Source organism: Triticum dicoccoides, chromosome 6A (assembly GCF_002162155.2).
Source record: "Triticum dicoccoides isolate Atlit2015 ecotype Zavitan chromosome 6A, WEW_v2.0, whole genome shotgun sequence".
NCBI classification, from domain to species: domain Eukaryota; kingdom Viridiplantae; phylum Streptophyta; class Magnoliopsida; order Poales; family Poaceae; genus Triticum; species Triticum dicoccoides.
The window spans coordinates 609,393,268-609,417,245 of NC_041390.1; the positions used below are offsets into that span (position 1 = coordinate 609,393,268).

The 23,978-nt window shown below is 47.5% G+C and overlaps 2 protein-coding genes across 2 annotated transcripts; both read right to left on the reverse strand.

Annotated features, from left to right (window-relative positions):
• Positions 1-7,896: 7,896 nt before the first annotated feature.
• LOC119318427 lies at positions 7,897-11,820 on the reverse strand. The gene is made up of 3 exons (XM_037592984.1): positions 11,630-11,820; positions 9,517-11,281; positions 7,897-9,198 (listed from the first exon to the last, which is right to left on the reverse strand). The coding sequence occupies exons 2-3, from the start codon at positions 11,264-11,266 to the stop codon at positions 8,174-8,176; spliced, it is 2,775 nt and encodes a 924-aa protein (XP_037448881.1). The 5' UTR covers positions 11,267-11,281; positions 11,630-11,820; the 3' UTR covers positions 7,897-8,173.
• Positions 11,821-21,274: 9,454 nt separating this feature from the next.
• LOC119314581 (protein SRG1-like) lies at positions 21,275-22,977 on the reverse strand. The gene is made up of 4 exons (XM_037589311.1): positions 22,728-22,977; positions 22,378-22,637; positions 21,861-22,182; positions 21,275-21,737 (listed from the first exon to the last, which is right to left on the reverse strand). Exons 1-4 carry the CDS (start codon positions 22,968-22,970, stop codon positions 21,495-21,497), a joined length of 1,068 nt encoding a protein of 355 aa, XP_037445208.1. The 5' UTR covers positions 22,971-22,977; the 3' UTR covers positions 21,275-21,494.
• Between the last annotated feature and the right edge of the window lie 1,001 nt (positions 22,978-23,978).

Consider the following 23,978-nt stretch of genomic DNA (forward strand, 5'->3'; position numbering starts at 1 on the left):
GGACTAAAGGGGGGCATTGGTCACGGTTTGTGCCACGAACCGTGACCAATGCCCCCTTTAGTCCCGGTTGGTGCCACCAACCGGGACCAAAGGCCTTGTGCGGCTGCTGCGTCGAAAGTTTAGTCCCACCTCGCTAGTTGAGAGGGGTGCGCAGTGGTTTATAAGTCCCACTGCCGCACCCCTATCGAGCTCCTCTCCATTGTAGGCTTACGGGCCTAATTGTCACTGCTATGCCTGTGGGCCTACTGGGCCTCCCGCGGGCCTGAATCCTGGCCCTTGGATGGGTTTCTAGTCGTATTCAGGCCGTGGGGGCCCAGTAGGTGGCATTTTTTTGTTTTTTTGTTGCTTTATTTATTTTCTTTTGTTTTCTTGCTTTATTTTTTAATTCTTTATGCTTTTAGTTTTAGAAAAATTATAAACTTTTTGTTAATGCCATTAGTTTTCAAATTCGAAAACACTTTTTTTGTTTTTTTGTTTTCTTTGTTGCTTTATTTATTTTATTTTGTTTCTACTTACAGCAAAATACTTATTGTTGCTATTTTTTCCAGTTTTTTTGTTTTGTTTTCTGCATTATTTATTTTCTTTTGTTTTTTGCTTTATTTTTTATTCTTTTTGCTTTTAGTTTCAGAAAAATTATAAACTTTCTGTTAGTGCCATTAGTTTTCAAATTTGAAAACACTTTTTTAGTTTTTTTGTTTTCTTTGTTGCTTTATTGATTTTATTTTGTGATTAACTTTACTATAAAAATAGCTTTTTCCTATTTTTTGATTTGTTTTTTGCATTATTTATTTTATTTTGTTTTTTGCTTTAATTTTTAATTATGTTTGCTTTTAGGTTAGCAAAATTATAAACTTTCTATTAGTGCCATTAGTTTTAGAAAAATTATAAACTTTCTGTTAGTGCCATTAGTTTTCAAATTTGAATAGTTAAAATTTGAATTCTTTGAAAAAAATTTGAATCACAAGTTTGTGATTAACTTACTAAAAAAATGAGAATAGATGCGCTTATAGAGAAAATTCAACCTAAATTCCTAGTAAATTTCTATGAATTTCAGAGAAATTCACTATGAATTTAGGTTAAACTTTTATCTATTAGGGCATCTATTTTCACTTTGAGAGGAGCTCAACAAGGCCGAGAGGGAAGAGCTTATAAATCGGTGTGAGCCCCCTTCGGTTGGCGAGGTGGGACTAAACTCTGCCCGCAACGAGGACCAACCCTTTAGTCCCGGTTTGTGGCACAAACTGGGACTAATGGTCATGGGCCAGGGGCAAGGAGCAAAATTATAGAATTTCTGTTAGTGCCATTAGTTTTAGAAAGTTGAAAGTTGAAAGTTGGCATGGGCCAGGGACTAATGGTCATGGTATTACGAGGGCCGAACCATAAGACATGAAAGCATTTCAAATGAACTCTGAAAAAGTTGAAAGTTGGCATGGTATCATAATTTCACCCACATAGCATGTGCATGTACAAAACGGACAATGGTAGCATGTTCGTGTGTTACAAAGTTGGCATGGTATCATCATAATAGTTGCGGGAGAAAGTCTTCATTTTTTCTTCGCTTGTGTCATTTGCTTATTGCGCCGTAATCATGGATAATCTTCATTGTTTATCAGGATGCTTGGGTCAGCCTTGACATTGAAGGGAGAAATTTCATGAAACTTTTCATAATCTTCAGACATGTCTGTCTTGCCGTCCACTCCCAGGATGTCCCTTTTTCCTGAAAGAACTATGTGGCGCTTTGGCTCATCGTATGATGTATTCGCTTCCTTATCTTTTTTTTCTCGATTTGGTAGACATGTCCTTCACATAGATAACCTGTGCCACATCATTGGCTAGGACGAACGGTTCGTCGGTGTACCCAAGATTTTTCAGATCCACTGTTGTCATTCCATACTGTGGGTCTACCTGTACCCCGCCGCCTAACAGATTGACCCATTTACACTTAAACAAAGGAACCTTAAAATCAGGTCCGTAGTCAAGTTCGCATATGTCCACTATGTAACCATAATATGTGTCCTTTCCGCTCTCGGTTGCTGCATCAAAGCGGACACCGCTATTTTGGTTGGTGCTCTTTTGATCTTGGGCGATCGTGTAAAATGTATTCCCATTTATCTCGTATCCTTTATAAGTCAATACAGTTAAAGATGGTCCCCTAGGCAACAAGTACAACTCATCACAAACAGTGTTGTCACCTCTGAGATGTGTTTCCAACCAACTGCTGAAAGTCCTGATGTGTTCACATGTAATCCAGTCATCGCACTGCTCCGGGTGTTTGGAGCGCAGACTGTTCTTGTGTTCATCGACATACGGCGTCACCAAGGTAGAGTTCTATAGAACTGTGTAGTTTGCTTGAGACCAAGAATATACGTCCCTGCATATTATTGAGTCTCTTCCAAGAGTGCCTTTTCCAATCAGTCTCCCCTCATACCGCGATTTAGGGAGACCTATCTTCTTAAGGCCAGGAATGAAGTCAACACAAAACCAGATAACATCCTCTGTTTGATGGCCCATGGAGATGCTTCCTTCTGGCCTAGCGCGGTTACGGACATATTTCTTTAGGACTCCCATGAACCTCTCAAAGGGGAACATATTGTGTAGAAATACAGGCCCCAGGATGACAATCTCGTCGACTAGATGAACTAGGACGTGCGTCATGATATTGAAGAAGGATGGTGGGAACACCAGCTCGAAACTGACAAGACATTGCGCCACATCACTCCTTAGCCTTGGTACGATTTCTAGATCGATCACCTTCTGAGAGATTGCATTGAGGAATGCACATAGCTTCACAATGGCTAATCGAACGTTTTCCGGTAGAAGCCCCCTCAATGCAACCGAAAGTAGTTGCGTCATAATCACGTGGCAGTCATGAGACTTTAGGTTCTGAAACTTTTTCTCTGGCATATTTATTATTCCCTTTATATTCGACGAGAAGCCAGTCATGACCTTCATACTGAGCAGGCATTCAAAAAAGATTTCTTTCTCTTCTTTCGTAAGAGCGTAGCTGGCAGGACCTTTATACTGCTTCGGAGGCATGTCGTCTTTTTCGTGCAAACGTTGCAGGTCCTCCCGTGCCTCAGGTGTATCTTTTGTCTTCCCATACACGCCCAAGAAGCCTAGCAGGTTCACGCAAAGGTTTTTCGTCACGTGCATCACGTCGATTGAGGAGCGGACCTCTAGGTCTTTCCAGTAGGGTAGGTCCCAAAATATAGATTTCTTCTTCCACATGGGTGTGTGTCCCTCAGCGTCATTTGGAACAGCTAGTCCACCGGGACCCTTTCCAAAGATTACGTAGTGTAAATCATTGACCATAGCAAGCACGTGATCACCGGTGCACATGGCGGGCTTCTTTCGGTGATCTGCCTCGCCTTTGAAATGATTGCCTTTCTTTCGACATTGATGGTTGGTCGGAAGAAATCGACGATGGCCCAGGTACACATTCTTCCTGCATTTGTCCAGGTATATACTTTCAGTGTCATCTAAACAGTGCGTGCATGCGTGGTATCCTTTGTTTGTCTGTCCTGAAAGGTTACTGAGAGCGGGCCAATCGTTGATGGTCACGAACAGCAATGCCTTAAGGTTAAATTCCTCCTGTCTGTGCTCATCCCACGTACGTACACTGTTTCCATTCCACAGCTGTAAAAGTTCTTCAACTAATGGCCTTAGGTACACATCAATTTCGTTGCCGGGTTGCTTAGGGCCTTGGATGAGAACTGGCATCATAATGAACTTCCGCTTCATGCACATCCAAGGAGGAAGGTTATACATACATAGAGTCACGGACCAGGTGTTGTGATTGCTACTCTGCTCCCCAAAAGGATTAATGCCATCCGCGCTTAAAGCAAACCATACATTCCTTGGGTCCTTTGCAAACTCATCTCAGTACTTTCTCTCGATTTTTCTCCACTGCGACCCATCAGCGGGTGCTTTCAACTTCCCATCTTTCTTTCGGTTCTCACTGTGCCATCGCATCAACTTGGCATGCTCTTCGTTTCTGAACAGACGTTTCAACCATGGTATTATAGGAGCATACCACATCACCTTCGCAGGAACCCTCTTCCTGGGGGGCTCGTCGTCAACATCACCAGGGTCATCTCGTCTAATCTTATACCGCAATGCACCGCATACCGGGCATGTGTTCAGATCCTTGTATGCATCGTGGTAGAGGATGCAGTCATTAGGACATGCATGTATCTTCTCCACCTCCAATCCTAGAGGGCATACGACCTTCTTTGCTGCGTATGTACTCTCGGGCAATTCGTTATCCTTTGAAGCTTCTTCTTCAATATTTTCAGTAGCTTCTCAAATCCTTTGTCAGCCACAGCATTCTCTGTCTTCCACTGCAGCAATTCCAGTACGGTACCGAGCTTTGTGTTGCCATCTTTGCAATTGGGGTATAACCCTTTTTTGTGATCCTCTAACATGCGATCGAACTTCAGCTTCTCCTTTTGACTTTCGCATTGCGTCCTTGCATCGACAATGACCCGGCGGAGATCATCATCATCGGGCACATCGTTTGGTTCCTCTTGATCTTCAGCAGCTTCACTCGTTGCAGCATCATTCGGCACATCGTCTGGTTCCTCTTGATCTTCACCAGCTCCCCCCGTTGCAGCATCACCGTATTTAACAGGCACATAGTTGTCATCGTACTCTTCTTCTTCGCTGTCTTCCATCATAACCCCTATTTCTCCGTGCCTCATCCAAACATTATAGTGTGGCATGAAACCCTTGTAAAGCAGGTGGGAGTGAAGGATTTTCCGGTTAGAGTAAGACCTCGTATTCCCACATTCAGTGCATGGACAACACATAAAACCATTCTGCTTGTTTGCCTCAGCCGCATCGAAAAACTCATGCACACCCTTAATGTACTCGCGGGTGTGTCTGTCACCGTACATCCATTGCCGGTTCATCTGCGTGCATTATATATAATTAAGTGTCCAAATTAATAGAAGTTCGTCATCACATTAAAACCAAAGTGCATACATAGTTCTTATCTAACAACATATACCTCTTCAGAGCATCTAATTAATTAAACCATACATTGAAACTATGTAAAACATTTCAATGCGAAAACAAATGCGATCATAATCGCAACCAAGGTAACAATTGATCCAACGGCGTAATGATACCAAGCCTCGGTATGAATGGCATATTTTTTAATCTTTCTAATCTTCAAGCACATTGCATCCATCTTGATCTTGTGATCATCGACGACATCCGCAACATGCAACTCCAATATCATCTTCTCCTCCTCAATTTTTTTTATTTTTTCCCTCAACAAATTGTTTTCTTCTTCAACTAAATTTAACCTCTCGACAATAGGGTCGGTTGGTATTTCCGATTCACATACATCCTACATAAATAAAATCTATGTCACGTTGGTCGGCATAATTTTCATAAATAATAAATAAACCAATAGTTATAAAGATAATATATATACCACATCCGAATCATAGACAGGAAGAGGGCCGGCGGGGGCGGATACCAAAACCATCGCACTATATAAGATGCAATAATAAAAGTATAATACAAGTATTTTTGTAAACATACAAGTAAGAATATTTTTCCTTTCAGAAAGAAGATAAGAACAAGAGGCTCACCACGGTGGTGTCGGCGATGAGCTCGGCGCGGGTGATCGACGGCAGTGAAGACGGGGACAGGGCGTGACGGACCGCTAAACCTAGACAAATATTATGAAAAATGGAGTTTGGAGGTCGAGCTTGAAGAGGAGAAAGCTTAAGTAGTGTGGCTCGGGCATTCCATCGAACATCTTGTGTGCATAGGAGGTGAGCTAGAGCACCACCAAGCCCTCTTCCCCTCGACCAGAGAAAAACAAAGCACTGTGGTGCTCTGCTCGGGAGCGAGGGGTATATATAGGCACCTCATTGGTCCCGGTTGGTGACATGAGCCGGGACTAAAGGGGAGCCTTTGGTCCCGGTTCAAGCCACCAACCGGGACCAATGGTGATGGGCCAGGAGCGAGGCCCATTGGTCCTGGTTCATCCCACCAACCGGGACCAAAAGGTCCATATGAACCGAGACCAATGGCCCACGTGGCCCGGCCGGCTCCCTGGGCTCACGAACCGGGACCAATGCCCACATTTGGTACAGAGGAAGTACATGGCAACAGAAGCAGCGACTGAAACAGTTAACAACAATGGTTATGAACATGAGCCCTCTTTTGCGTCTAAATGAAAAGGTAACGCTCCTGTCAGTTCCTCGAAAACGGAAATAGTTCTGCGCATATACTCCCACCATTTTGGAACAAAATCGGTCGTCGGGCCAGTGAAGTTCCTTCGAAAAGAGGCAGCTCGATCGCGAGCTCCGAACCACCAGGGTTTCATCTCACGAACCAAGTCGCGCTGAACCGAGTGCACCTGACGTTGTGCTCTAGCTGGCTGGAACACGGAGCACTTGTAGCTCAGATGCCGACATCGTGGATGCCCAAAGAGAAAAAGCTGTAGCATGCGTGTGCGTACCTGCGCACGCAGGTAATCTCGATTTGTATAAGCCCTTTGACTCGCTGAATATGCATTCTGATTCTGGTTTTCTCCTTTTGAGGAATCCATCCCCAAGGTCGCCACAAAGTGGACGCCTCCTGATCAAAGTCAACCCACAAGCTAAGCTAAGCTAGGTAGCGCTAAAAGGAAATGCAACACAACACAGCTTTTGAGCTGAAAACTGTAGGGGAACTGTACAAAACATGTACTGATAGCAGAGCTCGGTCGGAGTGCATCAACATCGTGTAGCTCAGTCGGAGGTAATTGAGTACTCGCTCCTTGGCGAGCACCGATGCATCAAGCAAAATGACCATGGCTGCTCACGTATCTGTAATCAGAGGGTTAGAGAGTTATATTAAGGGTATGCCTAGATCTCAGTTGATTGAGATTTAGTGATGTCTCAGTCAAATAACATAACATATAAAAAAGAAAAAATAAATTACACGGATCTTCACGTAAGAGCATCTACAGCCGAGCGCCTCAAATCGGCCTCAGACACTCAGGCGGCCCGCCCGGTCACTGACCGGTCACGAAATTTTGACGCAGAAAGGCGCCTCAAATGGGCCTCAAATGCCTGGACTGACCGGCGCCTCTCATTTTCAGCCTAAATATGGGGCGGATATGGGGGCGCCCGGGCACGCCCGCCACGTCGGACCCGGCCCATGCTGGCTCGCCCGACCCCATATATATTCCTCCTCGTCCGCTCGCCGAACCAAACCCTAGCCACTTTACTCCACTCTCCTCTGCCACCCAAGCTCACCTCTGGCCGTCTCCGACATGGTGGACAGCGGATTTGAATGCTTCACCTCCAGATCCGTCGACCCCTAACTCATCCTACGCGGCCCCGAGAAGGAGATGGCCGCCTGGCTTGCGCTTTGCCGCTCCCGGGAGAAAGCTTGTGCGAGGCAGCACTCGGACTCCTTCTGTCGGGAATCCATTGTGCCCGCCCAAATGGCGCACATATCCGGCGCTAGGTGTGTCGTTGCTGCCTCACCTGAGGTGTGCGGTACATCTGGCGTCCGAAAGCTAGGTTAAATGTAATAATATGGATTTGGGGTTTCTACGGTCAGCCGTTTGAGGTGTTGGATTTGACAAGTCCAGCTGTAGATGCTCTAAGATCTCATGGATATAGCAGCGAATGTATTTAGCACTTAGCTAGCAACATGACACTACCGAAATAACGGTAATTTCTACGCCAACAGCTTATTGTCGGGGCCGTCGGCATAGATGGACATATGCCGATGGCCCTGTTCGACGTCAATCAGGTAGTGTGAAGTAAATCTTATCACACAAAACATTATGCATTTAAAAGGAGGGCGGATTCGACTTAAAAAAGTAGACAATATCTTCCACTAATGCACTCAACGCGAAAGTTAGGCGGCGGGCGCATGCCTCTTTTGGCTGCACCTTTAGTTTATAGATCATCTCACATTTTCAGTGTGAGTGCTAAAAGGACGGAGAACAGAATACATACTCATATTAGCTGTCGCTGGAATGGATTTATCTAGCACTGAAATCATTACATCGTAAAGTGCATTGAATTCGCAAAGAATCGATACAAACATTCGACCAACAGGAAACAAATTTGGAGAGTCTAATGAGGATGCATGCGAATGCGATGCAGCCCGTAGTTTATGCTATGCAATGGGATCGTAGGAGGGAAGATCATGGAACTCAGAAGGCGGTGCAGTTCTTGGGCAAGCCGGTGACGTGGTCGACGGAGACTTGCTGGGTGGCGATGCAGCTGAGGACGTCCTGCCGGAGCTTGGCCCCGGCGGCCTTGAGCCCCTTGATGGACACGGGCTGGTTGAAGAGGTTCAGCACGGGGAGCTTGGACGCCGGCGGCATCTTGCCCGACGGCAGGAGCGGCGCGAAGTCGTCGGCGACGAGCGGCACCTCGAAGTCGCCCTTGTCATGCTTGAGCTTGTTGTCCTTGGCGCTGATGTGGGCGCCGGGCTCCATGTGGTTGGTGGAGAAGCTGGTCTGGTTGGGGAAGTTTGGGTAGAGGCTGACGTACCCCCTAAGGTACATCATGTCGATGAGGAACTTCTTCCATGACGCCTGCCAGCCGTTGGTGCGTGACCTCGGGATCTGCACCGGGTTCGTCTTGGCGTCCTCCGTGAAGCGTGCCGCCATGTAGGCGTAGAACTCGCGCCAGTGCTTTGGGAAGAAGACGGCGCCCCAGCTGCAGGGGAGCTGGTGGAGGTAGGGGGTGTTGGCGCCATGCTTGGTGGCGCCAAAGAAGGCGGTGGCGTTCCAGCGCGGCCGCTCCTTGGTGACCTCGACGAGGCGGGGCGTGTAGAGCGAGATGGAGGAGAGCTCCGGGAGGGAGACGGTGGGGTCGTAGCGGTAGGCGAGGAGGGCGTACTTGACCCAGAGGTAGTAGTAGGGGGACACCTCGATGTCGTCCTCGAGGAGGAGCCCGTAGTCGTCGTCGGAGGCCGGGTACCAGCTCTCGCTGACGGCGCGGATGAGGCCGCCTTGGATGATGCGGCGGCGCAGCGTCTTGCCGCCGTGCGGCCAGGCGAAGGCGTTCACCGTGTTGAGGGTCGCTGCGTCCACCTTGCTGTCCATGTTGAAGCTGATCGGCACCTCGTCGCCCAGGTAGTAGGCGTTCTTCAGCGAGCTGAGTAACCGCTGCAGGGACCCCGCGCGCGTCTGCGTGATGATGTTCACCGAGATCCTCATCTTGTTCCAGTCTGCAACGTAAGTGTTCAGTGAAATCATTGTAGAAGATCATTGGTACGACGAGGAGAAAGAGGGAGGTCGATGTGTTATAAGATTTGTCTGAAGTTAAATTTCATAAAGTACAACCATGTTTATAGGAAAATAATAATAATATTTACTATGTTAAATCAATATTATTCGATGCATTATGGAATTAGTTTTCTTATATTATATAATTTAAATATCGTAGGTGTTCATATTTTAAATATATATTTGATCAAATTTTACAAAGTTTGAATTCAACAAATCTTATATGACGAGGAGATAAAAAAAAGACGGAGAGTACTTACTTGGGAGTGAGGCAGGGCGGAGGGTGGCCATCCAGAGCACCTTGGGGATGGTCTTTCTAGGGAGGAGGACGAGTGCGGTTTGGTTGACAGCGGCGTCGGCGGCCATGCGGAGCGCTTCCTTGACCTTACCGTCGACGTCGGCCACCGCGACGATGACGCTGGGGTTGTGCATCCGGACGAGGCCGCGCATGCTGGAGTAGACGGCCTGCAGCACGGGCACGTCGGAATGGGACGGGCCAGAGAGCGCGCCGAGGGCCAGGTCGAACACCTTGAACCGCCGCTCCTTGCACACCACCTTGGGCCACTTGAGCACGGCCGCGGCCTCCTCGCAGGGGCAGTGCCCGCCACCGGACACGACGAGGTACGCCTTCCGGCCGGCGGTGGTGCGGAACTTCTCCAGCAGCGGCGCCAGCGCCCTGACCTCGGCGAGGGAGTGCGCGTAGAAGAGCGCGTCCACCTTCTGCGGGTTCATGGCCGCCCACTGCGTCACGTAGCCGGAGGTGAGCGCGCGCCACCACTGCTCGTCCCGCACGGTCACGATGTCCTTGAAGATGACTGTCGTCTCGGAGACGTAGGCCAGGCGGTGCTCGCTGTCCCCCCACGTCTCCTTGTCGGCGGGGTCGACGGGGAGCACGAAGGAGCCGGCGCCCATGTACTTCTGCAGCTGGTAGCTGAGGTGCAGGTCCTCGCCGGTCATGAAGGTGAAGGGCGTCTCGATGAAGAGCGTCTTGACGAGCTCCGTGGCGAGGAACCATGAGCTGGAGAGGAAGTCCACCTGCACGATCCGGTCGACGGTGATGTCGTAGGCCGGGTCGGGGAGGTAGAGCCCGGCCTCCCGGGAGCGGAACTTGCGGTAGCTGGGGAAGGTGAAGTCCTTGCCCCGGAAGGGGAGGATGCGGCCGATGCTGCCGAGCACGGCGTTGCGGTACTTGTCGGTGCCGGCGACGTGGCAGAGGATCTCGAGCATGCGGGTGCCGGGGATCATGTCGTCGTCGAGGACGTAGACGAAGTCGGACTCGGCCTGCAGCGCCATCTGGAAGCGGCCGTAGTACTTGAAGTCGTAGCCGGAGGCGACGAAGCTGACGCGGGTGTCGTTGTAGCTCTCGACGATGCGCCGGAGCGAGGCCTCGTTGGGGCTCCCGAAGGCGAGCACCCAGGCGCGGTGGAACGGCAGCGTCTGCCGCCGGAGCGTGTCCAGCTGCGCGCACAGCGTGCGCCGCTTGAAGTGGTTGAGGATGACCGTGACCCGCGGCCGGCCGGCCTCGTCGGACGGCGGCGAGGGCCAGCGGGAGCGCATGCGGAGGAGCTCGGGGAGCGTCTCGGCGGCGAAGGAGCGGCGCTGGAAGGCGAGCACCTCGTCGTAGAGCTCGCGCTTGAGGCGGATCATGAGCGCGTCGGTGGACTTCTTCTGCTCGAACTCGATGCTTTCGTGCTCGCACACCTCCTGCGGCGACAACAGCAGGTCGCCGCCGCCGTCGGGCATGATGCTCTGCTTCCAGCGCTGCGCGATGCGGGTGGCCCAGGCGAAGTCGGGCTTGGCGCGGAGGTCCACGGCGGGGCTCATGTAGTAGAGCAGGAAGGTGGCGTAGATGGCGAAGGCGAGCTGGAGGCAGGTGAGCGCCGCCACGAGGCGCGACGAGTGCTTCGCCGCCGCCCCCAACGACGCGCGCCTCGGCTTGCCGCCGACGTAGTCGCCCAGCCTGTCCTCCAGGGAGTCGTTCTTCACGATGTGCGCGCGGGTGATGCCCATGGTGATGGCGGGAAACTGCTGATTTGAAAAAGAAGTCGTGAGACGTACGAGACTGCACTGCTACTGGCTTCACTTATGCTGCTGACTTTGCTTAACTAGCATGCAAATGTGAAAGTCTCTGCTACTTTAAACAGCATGCAAGCTACGTAGGCGTGATGAATTGCTTGATTAGTCAGCAATATCATCTGATTTATTAATGGATGCAGTAGGAGTTCAGCAAAGCGAACACGGGTTCAGACAAGAACAAGCAACATATTTTTTTTTTCGAAAAGGACAAGCAGCATATATACTAGTGCAAATGTATGTTTTTCCAAGAAAGAACAGGCAGCAGCATGTTTAGGATGGACTTGCTTGTGAGTTTACCTTGGAATGGATCCTGCAGACCAATTGCTAGCAAGAACGCTAGCTCGATCTTCACATGGACATACGTTCGGCGAAGCAGGTAAAGAAACGGGTTACTGAAGCTAATTCTCTGAGGAACAGTCAAAATGCAAAATGAAGGAAGAAAGACAGAAAGGATCAAAGATAGTAAGAGAGCACTAGTCTACTCTAGTTTGTGATCATGCTCTGCGTGGAGGACTTGAGGATCTAAGCTAGGCTGTGATGCATCGTGTGCTCCCACTTTTATAGGCAATGGCGATCGATGCACGTATCAGGGAGGAAGCAGTGGGAACGTACGTTGTGCGAGCGGCACGAGGATGAGTGTGACGAAAGCAGGCAAGCCAGAGCTTCATGCACGCACAAAATGGCGCCGATCCCGAGCGATCACCTCACATGGATGGCAAAGGATGCATGCATGCATGCTTAAGTTACCTAGCTTGTCATTCCAAGCATATGCACCATGGTAAGTAAACACCTCCTCACGTATATATTGAGATGATGAAAAAAGAAAACGAGTGTGCTTTTCGTCCCTCAGCTTAGCAAATAGTGTTATTTTTTTGTCCTGCAACTTACAATGGTATTAGATATATTTGGTTCCTGGCGGTTGGTTTTGACTTCACATGGCACGGTTGAAGCGGTATTCTACACATGAGAGCTGGTTTTACTCCTCTCATTCTCTCCCCCTCCCTCTTCTCTTTGTACAACTATCCAAGCCACCCAACCACCTTGATCTTTCGCCTCTAGGCATGTTTGGTACTGCTGGAATTTTGTCTATTTTAAGCCTAGCCCAATAACAGTTTCAGAAATTCTTAATAAATCATAGAGGCCCACGCAGCCCATTCGTGCAAGGCAAGAGGTGGAACTAAAGTTTAGTCCCACATTGTTAGTTTAGAGGGAGTTGGACCTCTTTATAAGGGAGGCTCTTTCTCCACATGTATGAGGATGAGAATAAGAGGGACATCCACACGCGCTCCTCCTCTGTCCTTCATATGATAGGTTCTACGCCATATCGATGGTGCCATAAACGAGCGAGGTCATACATGAGCCGGCAACGCGCATCCAGGTGTCATCCAGTACATCTCCATATGTTCGCATCCTTCCTCCATGGCTTACTGTGTATAAATCCCTCTTTAATTAGCCATCGACACATTGCTCTACGCCTTTATCGGATGTTCAATGTCGTCTAATCTCGATCGCCACATGGGTTGGTTACGTGGCCAAAACCATGACTTGGACCTTGTTTTACTACTTTCACGAAAGCCATCATGTGTTCATAAGATAGGGTAGAAGTTACACAAAAATTAGTTGACAGACGAAATATACACTATGTGGTAATTTGGGAGATGCAAATTATTCTTGTCTATGAAAAAACTTGTAAAAACAAAAAATTGCAGAATGTAAATTTCTTTTTGGTGCCAAACTCTGACACGGGTCTTGTACATCCGCATGATCATCACTGGTCACATTTGTTTCATCCCTTTCGTATCCTTATTTTGACGTGAAGGGTAGGTTAGAGAGCTGACGTAGTAGTAACTAGCAACGTAACAAAGCACGTTAGCTAGCACCTAGAGTACTTATGTGTTCAGTGGGAAGGAGACATTACTGTCAACTATGAAGGCGTCTGTGACGACTTCGTCAATTTTAAAATGATGTGCCGGCTCAGTCTCTCGAAGATGCTCATAGAGGTAGAGTGTGGATGTGCGTGCGCGCGCTCATGTATGAGTGTCTGCGTCTGTACAATGTTTTAAAAAAACGTGACGAAGCACATTAGCTAGCACCTAGGGTACTTATTACTCTAGGGGCATTTTATTTTAGATTAATCAAGCCTAGTAATATTTAACCAGCATTTTTCTTAACCTTTCAAAACTAAGGGAGTGTTCGGAGTCCCTCCGCTTCCAGACTCGGCTTTGCGGAGCCGGTGGAGTTGTAGGCTAAAATATTGAAGTTGGAAATTAGGTGCTCCACAACTTCTTTAATTCCATGAATTTGGTGGATATCCGAACAGGCCTAAGTAACCAGCTCGATCCTCTCCCGAGATGGTAAGGGAATGATCAATCGACGATGTCCGCCCAAAATGTCAAACACGTAGCATGAACCCTCGCTAAACCATGGCAGTAGGTGCAATACAGTGTGCCAGCGCAGTCATCCTACTTGCTAAAGTTTTCACCAAATACACACATGATGCGAATGGACGAAGGAAAGGGCCGGGGCATGCAAAAGCTTAGCCTGGCTTGGAGCTTAACCCAAGCGACCGATCGCATGCACATTGGACCACCGGCATTCGTGGATCTGGCGACATGAATTACGTAGGCGAGTAGCACCGGGCGGCATGTCGTCGCATGTGTACGCGATCGAGGGAACGCGTACGCTGCAATCGAGTTTGCTGCAGTTGGGGGGCAAAGATGCTAGTTTTGCTTGGAAAGACCTCCATCTCATCTTTTTATCGGTCTCCGTGCCCCCAAGCCAATGGATGGGCATACAAACAACAATTCCGATACACTCCCTCTGGTATTTTTTACTCCCCTTATTAGATTTTCGGAAACACTAACGCCCACACGTATGGGCGTTAGCATCTCGCTCACACGCGTGGATCCATATATGTTTGTGGTTGCACGAATCTTGGTATGCTTATGGTGCCACGTAGAACTGAGCTGGTGTGTGGGCATTCATCCGGTCGCCCACACGTCCGTTTTCACCAACGGAGGGACCGATGTATGGTAATTTAGCAGTTCACCCACACAGGGGGCTGGTGTGTGCATTTATCAGTTCGCCCACACGCCCGTCTCCTCTCCCACACTCAAAGTTGCCAGTTGCCATGGATTTTGCAGGATACATAGCAACTGCCCTAGTGTGCTTCTAAGCAGATGTCAACTCTCTCTTTTACCCGAACATGTCAGTTGTCATGTGTTTTGTAGGGTACATGACAACTACCCTAGTGTGCTTGTAAGCAGATGACAACTCTCTCTTTTTACCCGAACATGTTATTTTGCCATGTCTTTTTGTAGCACTACACGACAACTGCCTAGTGTTAGTAGGTGGCAACTCCTAAAGTTTTCAAATCATGTCAACTATAGTAAACCAAACAATACATGGCAACAACTGCAGTTGTTCAAAAATGGCATCTGGCACTTGACCTGAGATGACAATTACAGTTGAGCAACCATGGCAACTGTAGTTCAGCGACATGGCAAATGCAGTTAAACGAACATGGAAGAGAGGTCCGAACCATGGCAACTGCGAGGCGCGTGGTGACTGTCAGTCGGGGCGTGCGGGACCATGAGGCAAGAGGCCGGACATATGGGCGTGTGGGCATTATTTATTTCGCCCACACGTAGGCGTGTGAGAGGGACCGGGAGGGAAAAAAAAGAGGCGTATGGGCTGAACCTCTTAGACACCACACAAAACATGTGGGCAGACCCCATAACACCCACACGTGTGGCAGTTATCGGCGTCCTAGATTTTTGTTTAGTCAAAAAAATTAAAGTTTGACCAAATTTATATTAAAAAACATCAACATCTACAATAGCAGTATATGTCTTATGAAACTACATTTCATAGTAATCAAACAAGGTCCATCATCTACATTTCATAATGAAGTTCTATGGAGTTGGCTAATTTGGCATTGTGAGTGTTGATACTTTTTTTATAAATTTTATCAAAATAGAGATACTTTGACTTTGGATAAAACTGCAGACTAAAAAGGACCGAAGAGAGTAATACTAGTAAATTTCAGCATAAAAAATGCATTTGCTATTTACTAGTTGTGATCAATCAAATTTAGATCAGTCAATTTCACGAGAGAGAGAGAGAGAATAGTGCAGCGCTCCTATGCTAAGACCGGTGCAGATGAGGTAGCTTGTCGACAGAGGTAACATGGGTTGACTGGTGCAGATGATGGACCTTTTCGTTTTCGCCGCCATTTGGATTAGATAGCTGTCAAGCTCGAGACGGGTCGCCGACGAGGGCTCGAATAGGAAATCGCGGGAGGTGGGGCGATTGGGCTGTGGCTGGAGGAATTCATGTTGCAAGGAGAAAAAGAAACAATGCGTATCGAAAGGTTGAAGATGAAGGACATCCGTTGCATATCAATCCCGACTGGGGCAAAAACAACCGGAAAAAAAAATCAACCAAGTGAGGAATAGACGGTCCTAGGATTACTTCTGGTGTAGGCTAACACTCCAACATTGATGCCTCGTTCATCTTCCCCAGCCTCTTCAATGGTCGTTTACCACTATCTGCGTTGTTTTGCAATGATCTACATGGTATATTGGTGCTTGTTATGAGCTTGAACTTGTTTGTGCTAATGGAGAGGCACTCTGGTCCTTCGTGGGTACCTGGTGACCTAGCTTCATGTCTTTGTTTTGCCTTCTTTAGGTTGAACTCAATATTTGTTAAAATCGGCGGTTTCCATAATTGAAATGACTGTAGAAAAAGAACTACAATAATGATATCAATAACCGGCTTCAACTGTCATTTGCAAAAGTCGTCATCAAGCACTTATTTATTAAGTTTAAAGTAACCAACATCTAAAGAGTCATATAAAGTATACATAATTTCTTTTGGAGCAGCACACTCAAAATAATCAGGTAATAACAAGAAAAATGACTCAATCACCAATCCTGTTATTGGATCACTATCCAATCAAGGTTGAAGAAATCCCTTGCAACCATCCGGTTGGTTGCGCCCAAACTCCATAGATCTTCCGTCCTCCACATGAAGAAGGATAAACCAAATACACATTAAATAGTGACTTTGTGGATGACCTGAAAAATGTTTGAAAATCTTGCTTTGTTAATATCAAGGTCATTACAACAATTTCATAATGTTCAGACTAAAGCACAAACACCAAATCGTTCAAAATGGAGCATCAAGGGGGTAGGGGATACAAACAACGAATCATATCTGTGGTTTAAGCAACGAAGAAACTTCCCTCAACCAGTTACCCAACATATTCACCATAATAACTCGGGTGGCCTATCTGGAGAATCAACTATAGGTTGGATGGTTAAGCTTTCAGTAATAAGCAACATGACTGTCGGCAGCGACCTGCCCGTCAATTACCAGCATATTGTTAAGCTTGGCACCTCCAGGATACATGGGTCAGATTTTGACCCGACCTGTGCCCGTTAACATGGCTGGCACGATCTGCCATGCTCGTGTTATTGCAGCCACAGCCTATCACCGATGTACACGGATTGTACTGCCCCTCCTACAGTTTTCAGCTAAAAAAATTGTGCTGTGCTGCAGTGTACATGCATTAGCGTGCAAGCATGATGCTACCTTTTCCTTTTAGCGCTACCTAGCTTAGCTTAGCTTGTGGGTTGACTTTGATCAGGAGGCGTCCACTTTGTGGCGACCTTGGGGATGGATTCCTCAAAAGGAGAAAACCAGAATCAGAATGCATATTCAGCGAGTCAAAGGAGCTTTTCTCTTTGGCCGTCCATGATGTCGGCTGCTGAGCTACAAGTGCTCCGCGTTCCAGCCAGTCCCAATTGCTTCAGATCTTGGGAGTTAGATTTAGAGCACAACGTTAGGTGCACCCAGTTCAGCGCGACTTTGTTCGTGAAATCTGAAATGAAACCCTGGTGGTTCAGAACTCGCCATCGAGCTGTAATTCTTCGCAGGAACTTCACTGTCCGGACGATGCAAAATCTTTCGAATTTGTTCCGAAACGGAGGGAGTATATGCGCAGAACTATTACCCTTTTTGAGCAACTGACAGGCGTGTTACATTTTCATTTAGACGCAAAAGGGGGTGCATGTTCATAACCATTGTTGTTAACTGTTTCTGTCGCTGCTTCTGTTGCCGTGTACATCAACTGTCCAACACAACAACAGGCATAGTTCAGAAAATGTGCCGTGTCATCTCTAACTACATTTTTTATTTTTATTTTCAAAACGGAGGCAAACGATTTGCCTCGTAGATTAATTAAGAAGAAGAGAATTGCCCAGTTAATTAACGGAAAACCGGGCGAAACCGATACATATAGACCATATGCGGACTACTCGCTAAGAAAGAAACTCCACGACCCCACGGTCAACCAAACAAACACACATAACGCACAACAACCACAATCCCTTGCACTTCTACGTCACAAAGAAACCCCTAACAAAATCAAGGTTGAAGACAACGGATACCACCGAAGCCTATCGGAGATGGTGGTCGAAGAGACTGAATATCATTCATTAAGCAGCTGCGGACGCCTTACCAAGGGCGTCATTCTTCATGCCTATACTTTTGAGAGCCTTCTTCACCTTCTTGATTTTGCCCGTAGAAGCCTCATCCGCTAGGAGGGAAGCAATCTCCTTGCCAGACCCAGGGCCGGCTGCCTCCAAGGAGGTGAGCAAGCGGCAAAGCTTTTTCTTGAAGATCACTTCGTCAATACGTGCCAACATACATTCACAGTCAAAGACGGCCGACCGGATGGACTTCGGCGCCTCAGAATGAGATGCCAAAGCACCTACCTCATCAACGTCGACACCCACAGACGCCACCTTGTCCCTTACAGACACCACCACAAGAACATCTTTAGTCACAGGTACCACCGGCACGATGGACTCTGGCACCTCCGGTTGCCCACACGGCAGAGGCGAACCATGTAGTCGCGCCTCGAAATTAGGTGCCAAAGCACCTACCGCATCAACCTCGTCACCCATAGACATCATCTGCCCCATCTCCTTCGGAAGTACCATTGAACGAGGTGAGGTCGGCTCGCCACAACGCTCCTGCAGCTCAGGCATAATCTGCAGCAATGGAGTCACGACCTCGTTGATGAATGCACTCCCAGAGGAAGTCAGCAGCACAGGCCTCGACGACGGACGTGATGTAGCACGAGGGAAGAAATGTCCATAGAGGCTTGCTTCCTGCCCAACTAAAGACCCAATCTGAGGCTCAAGCATCCAAGACATAACTAACACAACCTCTAGTTTGACGAGTGCGGCCTCCACTCTCCCCAAAACACTCCCAACTCGCGCAAGTCAACCGCGAAGCTCAGTGCGAAGTAACTCAGACTCCTCTGCCAACCCGGTTTGCACAGACAAGACAAACTGAAACTTGATGTGATGACTTCACTGGTGGGTGTAGGCGATGGAGTAGGACATTGGTGCGGCGATGTTTGGTGAACATGCTTCTTTGCACAACAGAAGCGAACGATGTGACCGGATCGAAGGTAGTCCGTGCATCGGATAAGATCCCTGCAAGAGTTTGCGCGATGACCTCGACTGAGGCATTGGAAACATCTGTCTCTCAGCCACACCGGAGGCGGACGCCACACATTGACGGCAGGGCGACGGAAAGCACCGGGAGTCGAGCAACGCCCTCTCGAGATGAGCTGCCAGCCTCCCAACCCATTCCCGCTAATACAATGGCAGATCCTATTTATCAAGTTGGTCGATGGATACCGAAGAAATGCGCACCCTCCTCAGCACGTAGGCTAAATGGGCTGGCCCATTACAGTGTTTTTCCGTGTTGTTTTCCAGCTGGTTTTGGGAATGTTTTAGAACCTTCCCTGAACCAGTTTTTTCATTAAAAAATCATGTTTTTCTTCCATTTAATTTTTATTTTCAGTTTGTTTTTGTTTTAATTTGCGAATGCTTTTACGTGCTTTTTCTTTCATTTTTATGTTTTCTTTCGTTTTATTCTTCTCTTTTCATTTTTCCACATTAAAATTCTGAACAGTTTTTTAATTCATTAATATTTTGAATTTGTGATCTTTTTTTAAATCTGGGGATAATTTTTCAAATTCGCAAGTATTTTTTGAATTCATGAACATTTGTCAAACATTTTTTTGAATTGAGGAACATTTTTTAAATTCATATGGTTTTCAAAAATTCGGTAACAAGTTTTGAAATTTGTGCAAAACATTCAATCGACGAACATTTTTTCATTTGATTGTGTGGAATAGAAATATTTAGATTAATAACACGTGAACCAAAGTTAAAAACATATACGATATTATGTATATTGGTAAAATGTTTATTGAATATAAATAGAATAATAGAACGAAAATTATTTTCCCATGGATGGTTGCATGTGGCGGTGGGTCTTTTCTCATGCACGATTTCATGTTGAGATGGTCTTATCCCATCCATAATTGTATGATGACGTAGCTTGCTAGCAGGTTGACGACAGGGGCGAGCTCGCCATGGACGGCAGGCGGCTGGCCGCAGCAACAGCAGAAGCAGCAGGCCGCAACGCAGCTAGCAGCACTAGCAGCGGCAGCTTCAGCGGTAGCAGAGCAGAAGCGAGCGGTGCGGGGAGCGGTGACAGCAACAGCGAGCAGCTGCAGCAAGAAGCGGCCGCGGCTGGGAGCAGCGCGGGCTGCGCGCGGACGCATGCGGCAGCTGTCGCGGGAGCAGCAGCAACACGGGCGCAGCCGGAGCGGAGTAGGGGCGCGCCTGGGCGCGGGCGGCAGCAACCGGCGGCGGCGGCGAGTGCGAGCGGCCACGGGCGGAGGCAGGCGCAGGAGGCGTGGCCTTGGGCCAGCAGCGGCAGGGGCAAAGCGGCGCGTGAGCGCGGGGCGACGCGCTCGTGGCGCACGAGCTCACAGAGAACTTCGGCGAGGTGGTGACGGCGGTATACGATGGCAGGATCGAGGGGGGTGGAAGAGGGGATCCGAAGGAGTTGCTCACTACGAGTCCATTGGCGTTCTCGAGGAGGGTCAGGGTGGGCCGGAGCAGTAGGAATCAATGATGGATGCCGGTGATGTACAAGATGAAGATGATGGCGATTGTGAGTGCATGGGCCGCCCTGGCTCGGCTTGGTGCTCGGGACAGACGAATTCGACAGCGGCGGATCTCCATCGGTAGCACGAAGCTTGAGCTAAGGCTGCATATAGGAGTTTCAGCAATGTGAGCCTCACTAAGACCAGAATTATCAAGGAGTTTCTGAATATTGATGTGTAAATGTATTGCCTAGTGTCTTTCGTCAGATCAGCCTTATAGTTCTATTGGCTAGAGCATGTACTTCTACTCCCTCCGTTTCTTTTTAGTCCGCATATAAGGTTTGGTCAAAGTCAAGCTTTGTAGAGTTTGACTAACTTTATATTAAAAAAATATAAACATTCACAATATGAAATTAATATTATCAGATGCACCATGAAACGTATTTTCATACTATATAGTTTTAGTATTGCAGATGTTCATATTTTTTATATAAATGTGGTCAAATTTTGTGTAGTTTAACTTTAATCAAATCTTATATACGGAGTAAAAAGAAACAGAGAGAGTACATGGTATTGGTGTCAAGAGGTGTTGAGTTCAAGACCTGGTTGACTGCAATTAAATTACAGCCCACTTTCAATCCACCCTAGTCTCTTCCATCACTTCTACACTGAACATACTTTGTTATGACTGATCAGTGCCAACATAGTCATCACTGACGAGAAGTTACTGACAGGTCACCAGTCGATCAATGAAGAGAAATTTTTGCCGGTTAGTGATGACACATTCTATGGTAGTGGATGTCTATTTTTCAGGAAAGAAGCACATGGAATTATTACTGCTAATCCACAATTTTTTTCATGAAAATGAGGCACAATGGTACTTATCAATTTTTAAGGTGATACATACCAGCGAGAAACTATCTTTCCATCCTTTGCATCCGCATGTTGCACACAACTGATAAGTTTTATTCCATCCTTTGCATCCACATGTTGCACACAGCAGATACATTTTATTTTAATGTTCCATGCGGCCACAGAAGCTGCCGAACATTTTACATGGAGTACACACACAAAAATTGGGGAAAAGGGTACATAAAAATATAAACTCGTTACAAACTGCTCCACGAAAGATACTTCACCATGCATAGTTCTTCATTAGCGGACTTGTACACATCGGAATCATATTCAGATCTTCACGCCATCGATGGCTAGTGTCCCTGTGGCATAAGTGTCATGATATTTTTCCATGTAGTCGTGGAGCTTGATCTTCATGTATTGCGCAGGCCTCTTGTCATCCACCAGCTCTGACACCGGCTCAAGCTCTGTCTCTAGCTCCAATGTATAGACCAGGACGAACGACAAGCGCTCTTTCTCTGCATTGGTCACAACCCTATGCACCAGGCTCTTGAAGAACCCATTGCTCAAAATCTGCATGCACCAGGATGGAAAATGGAATAGAGAGATGTATCATATCTCAGCTTTACAACCCACAAGACAAGGTCAAACAATTATACATGTAGCTGCCTACAGCCCTACACACACAGTACGTACCTCCATTATATCTCCTACGTTCATGACCAATGCATTTGGAACGATGGGCACGTTGTACCAGACGCCGTTTTTCTGAAGCTGGAGCCCCTCAGCGTCGGCGAAGTTGACTGTGATTATGGAGCCGTCGATGTGGGCCTTGAGGCCCAAGACGTGGTCCGGCCTTGGACACTGAGGGTAGTAGTTGAATATAGCTTGGGTGATGGAGTTGTCGCCGATCATGTTTACCAGGTGTTCCTCTTGTAAATTGAGCATCTTGGCCATGTTTCGAAAGACAAGGTTAGCCGCCGCTTTGCACTTGATGGTGTACTCAGACAGGATGTCTCTGCACAATTATGGATGGTAATTAAGACAATTGTATTGGGTTACTCATCAACTGCCGGAGCGCTGACGTATAAGTTTGAGAAAATAGATGCCGCTTTAGGCATGCATGATGCATGATCAGAGTCTCCAGCAGCATGCACCATGTACTCCCTCTGTAAAGAAATATGGTAAAAGCCTAGAGCTAGACGGCAAGTACCTGAAAGAAGGGGGTTGTGTTGGCCACAGTCTGTAGGTTCTCAGGGACTCGGGTTCCACTAGGAGATTGAGCCGGTCGTTCCAGTCAAGGACCTGATTCTCTTTCACGACCATGTCGTTACCGTATCCATCCATGCCCAGCTTCTCGCCGTCGACAATGTTTGAGTACTTCTGTTTCTCTTCCAGCGGGAGGTTGAAGAACTCTCTCGTAACCTTCATCGCCTCGGCAAGAAAGCTAGGCTCCATTCCATGTCCAACAGCCCGGAGAAACATCGGCCGGAGATGAGACGGTGACCACTAGCTTCATCACAATCACATGAAAGAAATGACAACGCAAAGAAGTTTAATTACCAGGAAGAGGTCCCAGTTCTCCAAGGCGGACCGCAGCTTGTCGAACTCTTCGGCGCTGCCGGCAGACAGCCGGCTGAGGTCGATGATGGGGATGGGCTCGGGCATCTCGGAGACCGCCGCGGCAGGACGGTCTTGCACAGGAAGGACGTACTGGCTCGGTGGCTCCTGCACGCCGGCGCCCACCAGCTCTTGCACGATCGGAGGTACCTCGAGAACCTTGAATTGCTGGTCATAAGAAGCCATGGTTGCTTGCTGTGCTGTTAGTTTTGAGCTTCCTCTTTGGTAGTTCGATCTATATATAGGCATATTATAGTAAGGAGGAACGTTTTTTTTTCTGTGCGCACTGTGCCGTACGGCTATCATTTCTCCGTTGATGATTTTTCTTGTACTGCACTATTCCACTTAACTGGTCGCTGGCATATTAGAAAGGAACTGGTCGCTGGCTGGTCCCGTTTGTCTGGATTGTCTGAACCTTTCCATATCCAGAGTTTTTTTCCCCAAACAGTCCATGCATGCAGACAACTAGGAAGATTTGGGAACATCCTATGAGAATTCTCTCACCAACCTCATTGCCCCATTATCTCCAGCTTCACACGCAGCCGGGTTTTTTTTTTTTTTGCGAATAGGCTGTACTGATGTAGCCAGTCGTTAGTGAGAATCCATATATCCTTATCTATATCTATATCTATATATACCTATACTTATATTTATACTTACCTACTATTAAAGGGAATAGGTATTCTTAGTTTGGTCCCGTTTTGTTTGGTCCCATTTTTTCGTATCTTCGTCCGTCCGTCTTTCCTTTTCTCGTAAGTCAAAAGTGTCTTTGTACGTCACGATTGATTGTTTTTGGCTTCTGGTCTGTTCACCCATCGCTTGGTTGGGCCTCAGCCCGTTAAATTAAACACGGCTGAACCGTGCGCTGTAAGCTGGCCCAGCTACCAGGCCTGCTGCGCGCTATAAGCCGGCCCAACTACACTGGCAGCCCACGCAAAAAATAAGCGTTTCATCATGGGTTTCGAAACGCATGACCTGTGGTCTATCCATAGATGGTACGTACCATCTAGCTACATCACTTTTGTGTTAAATAGAGACACAAAGGTTGGTTTTGTTTAGTCCCACCTCGGTTTCTTGCACACAATATAACCAGTTTATATACATTTTTAAGTTTCATGGTTATCAAGGGGTTGTCCCAAAAATAAAGAAAGAAGATTCAAGGAAGGAAAGGAAATCGAGAAACGGAAAATAATT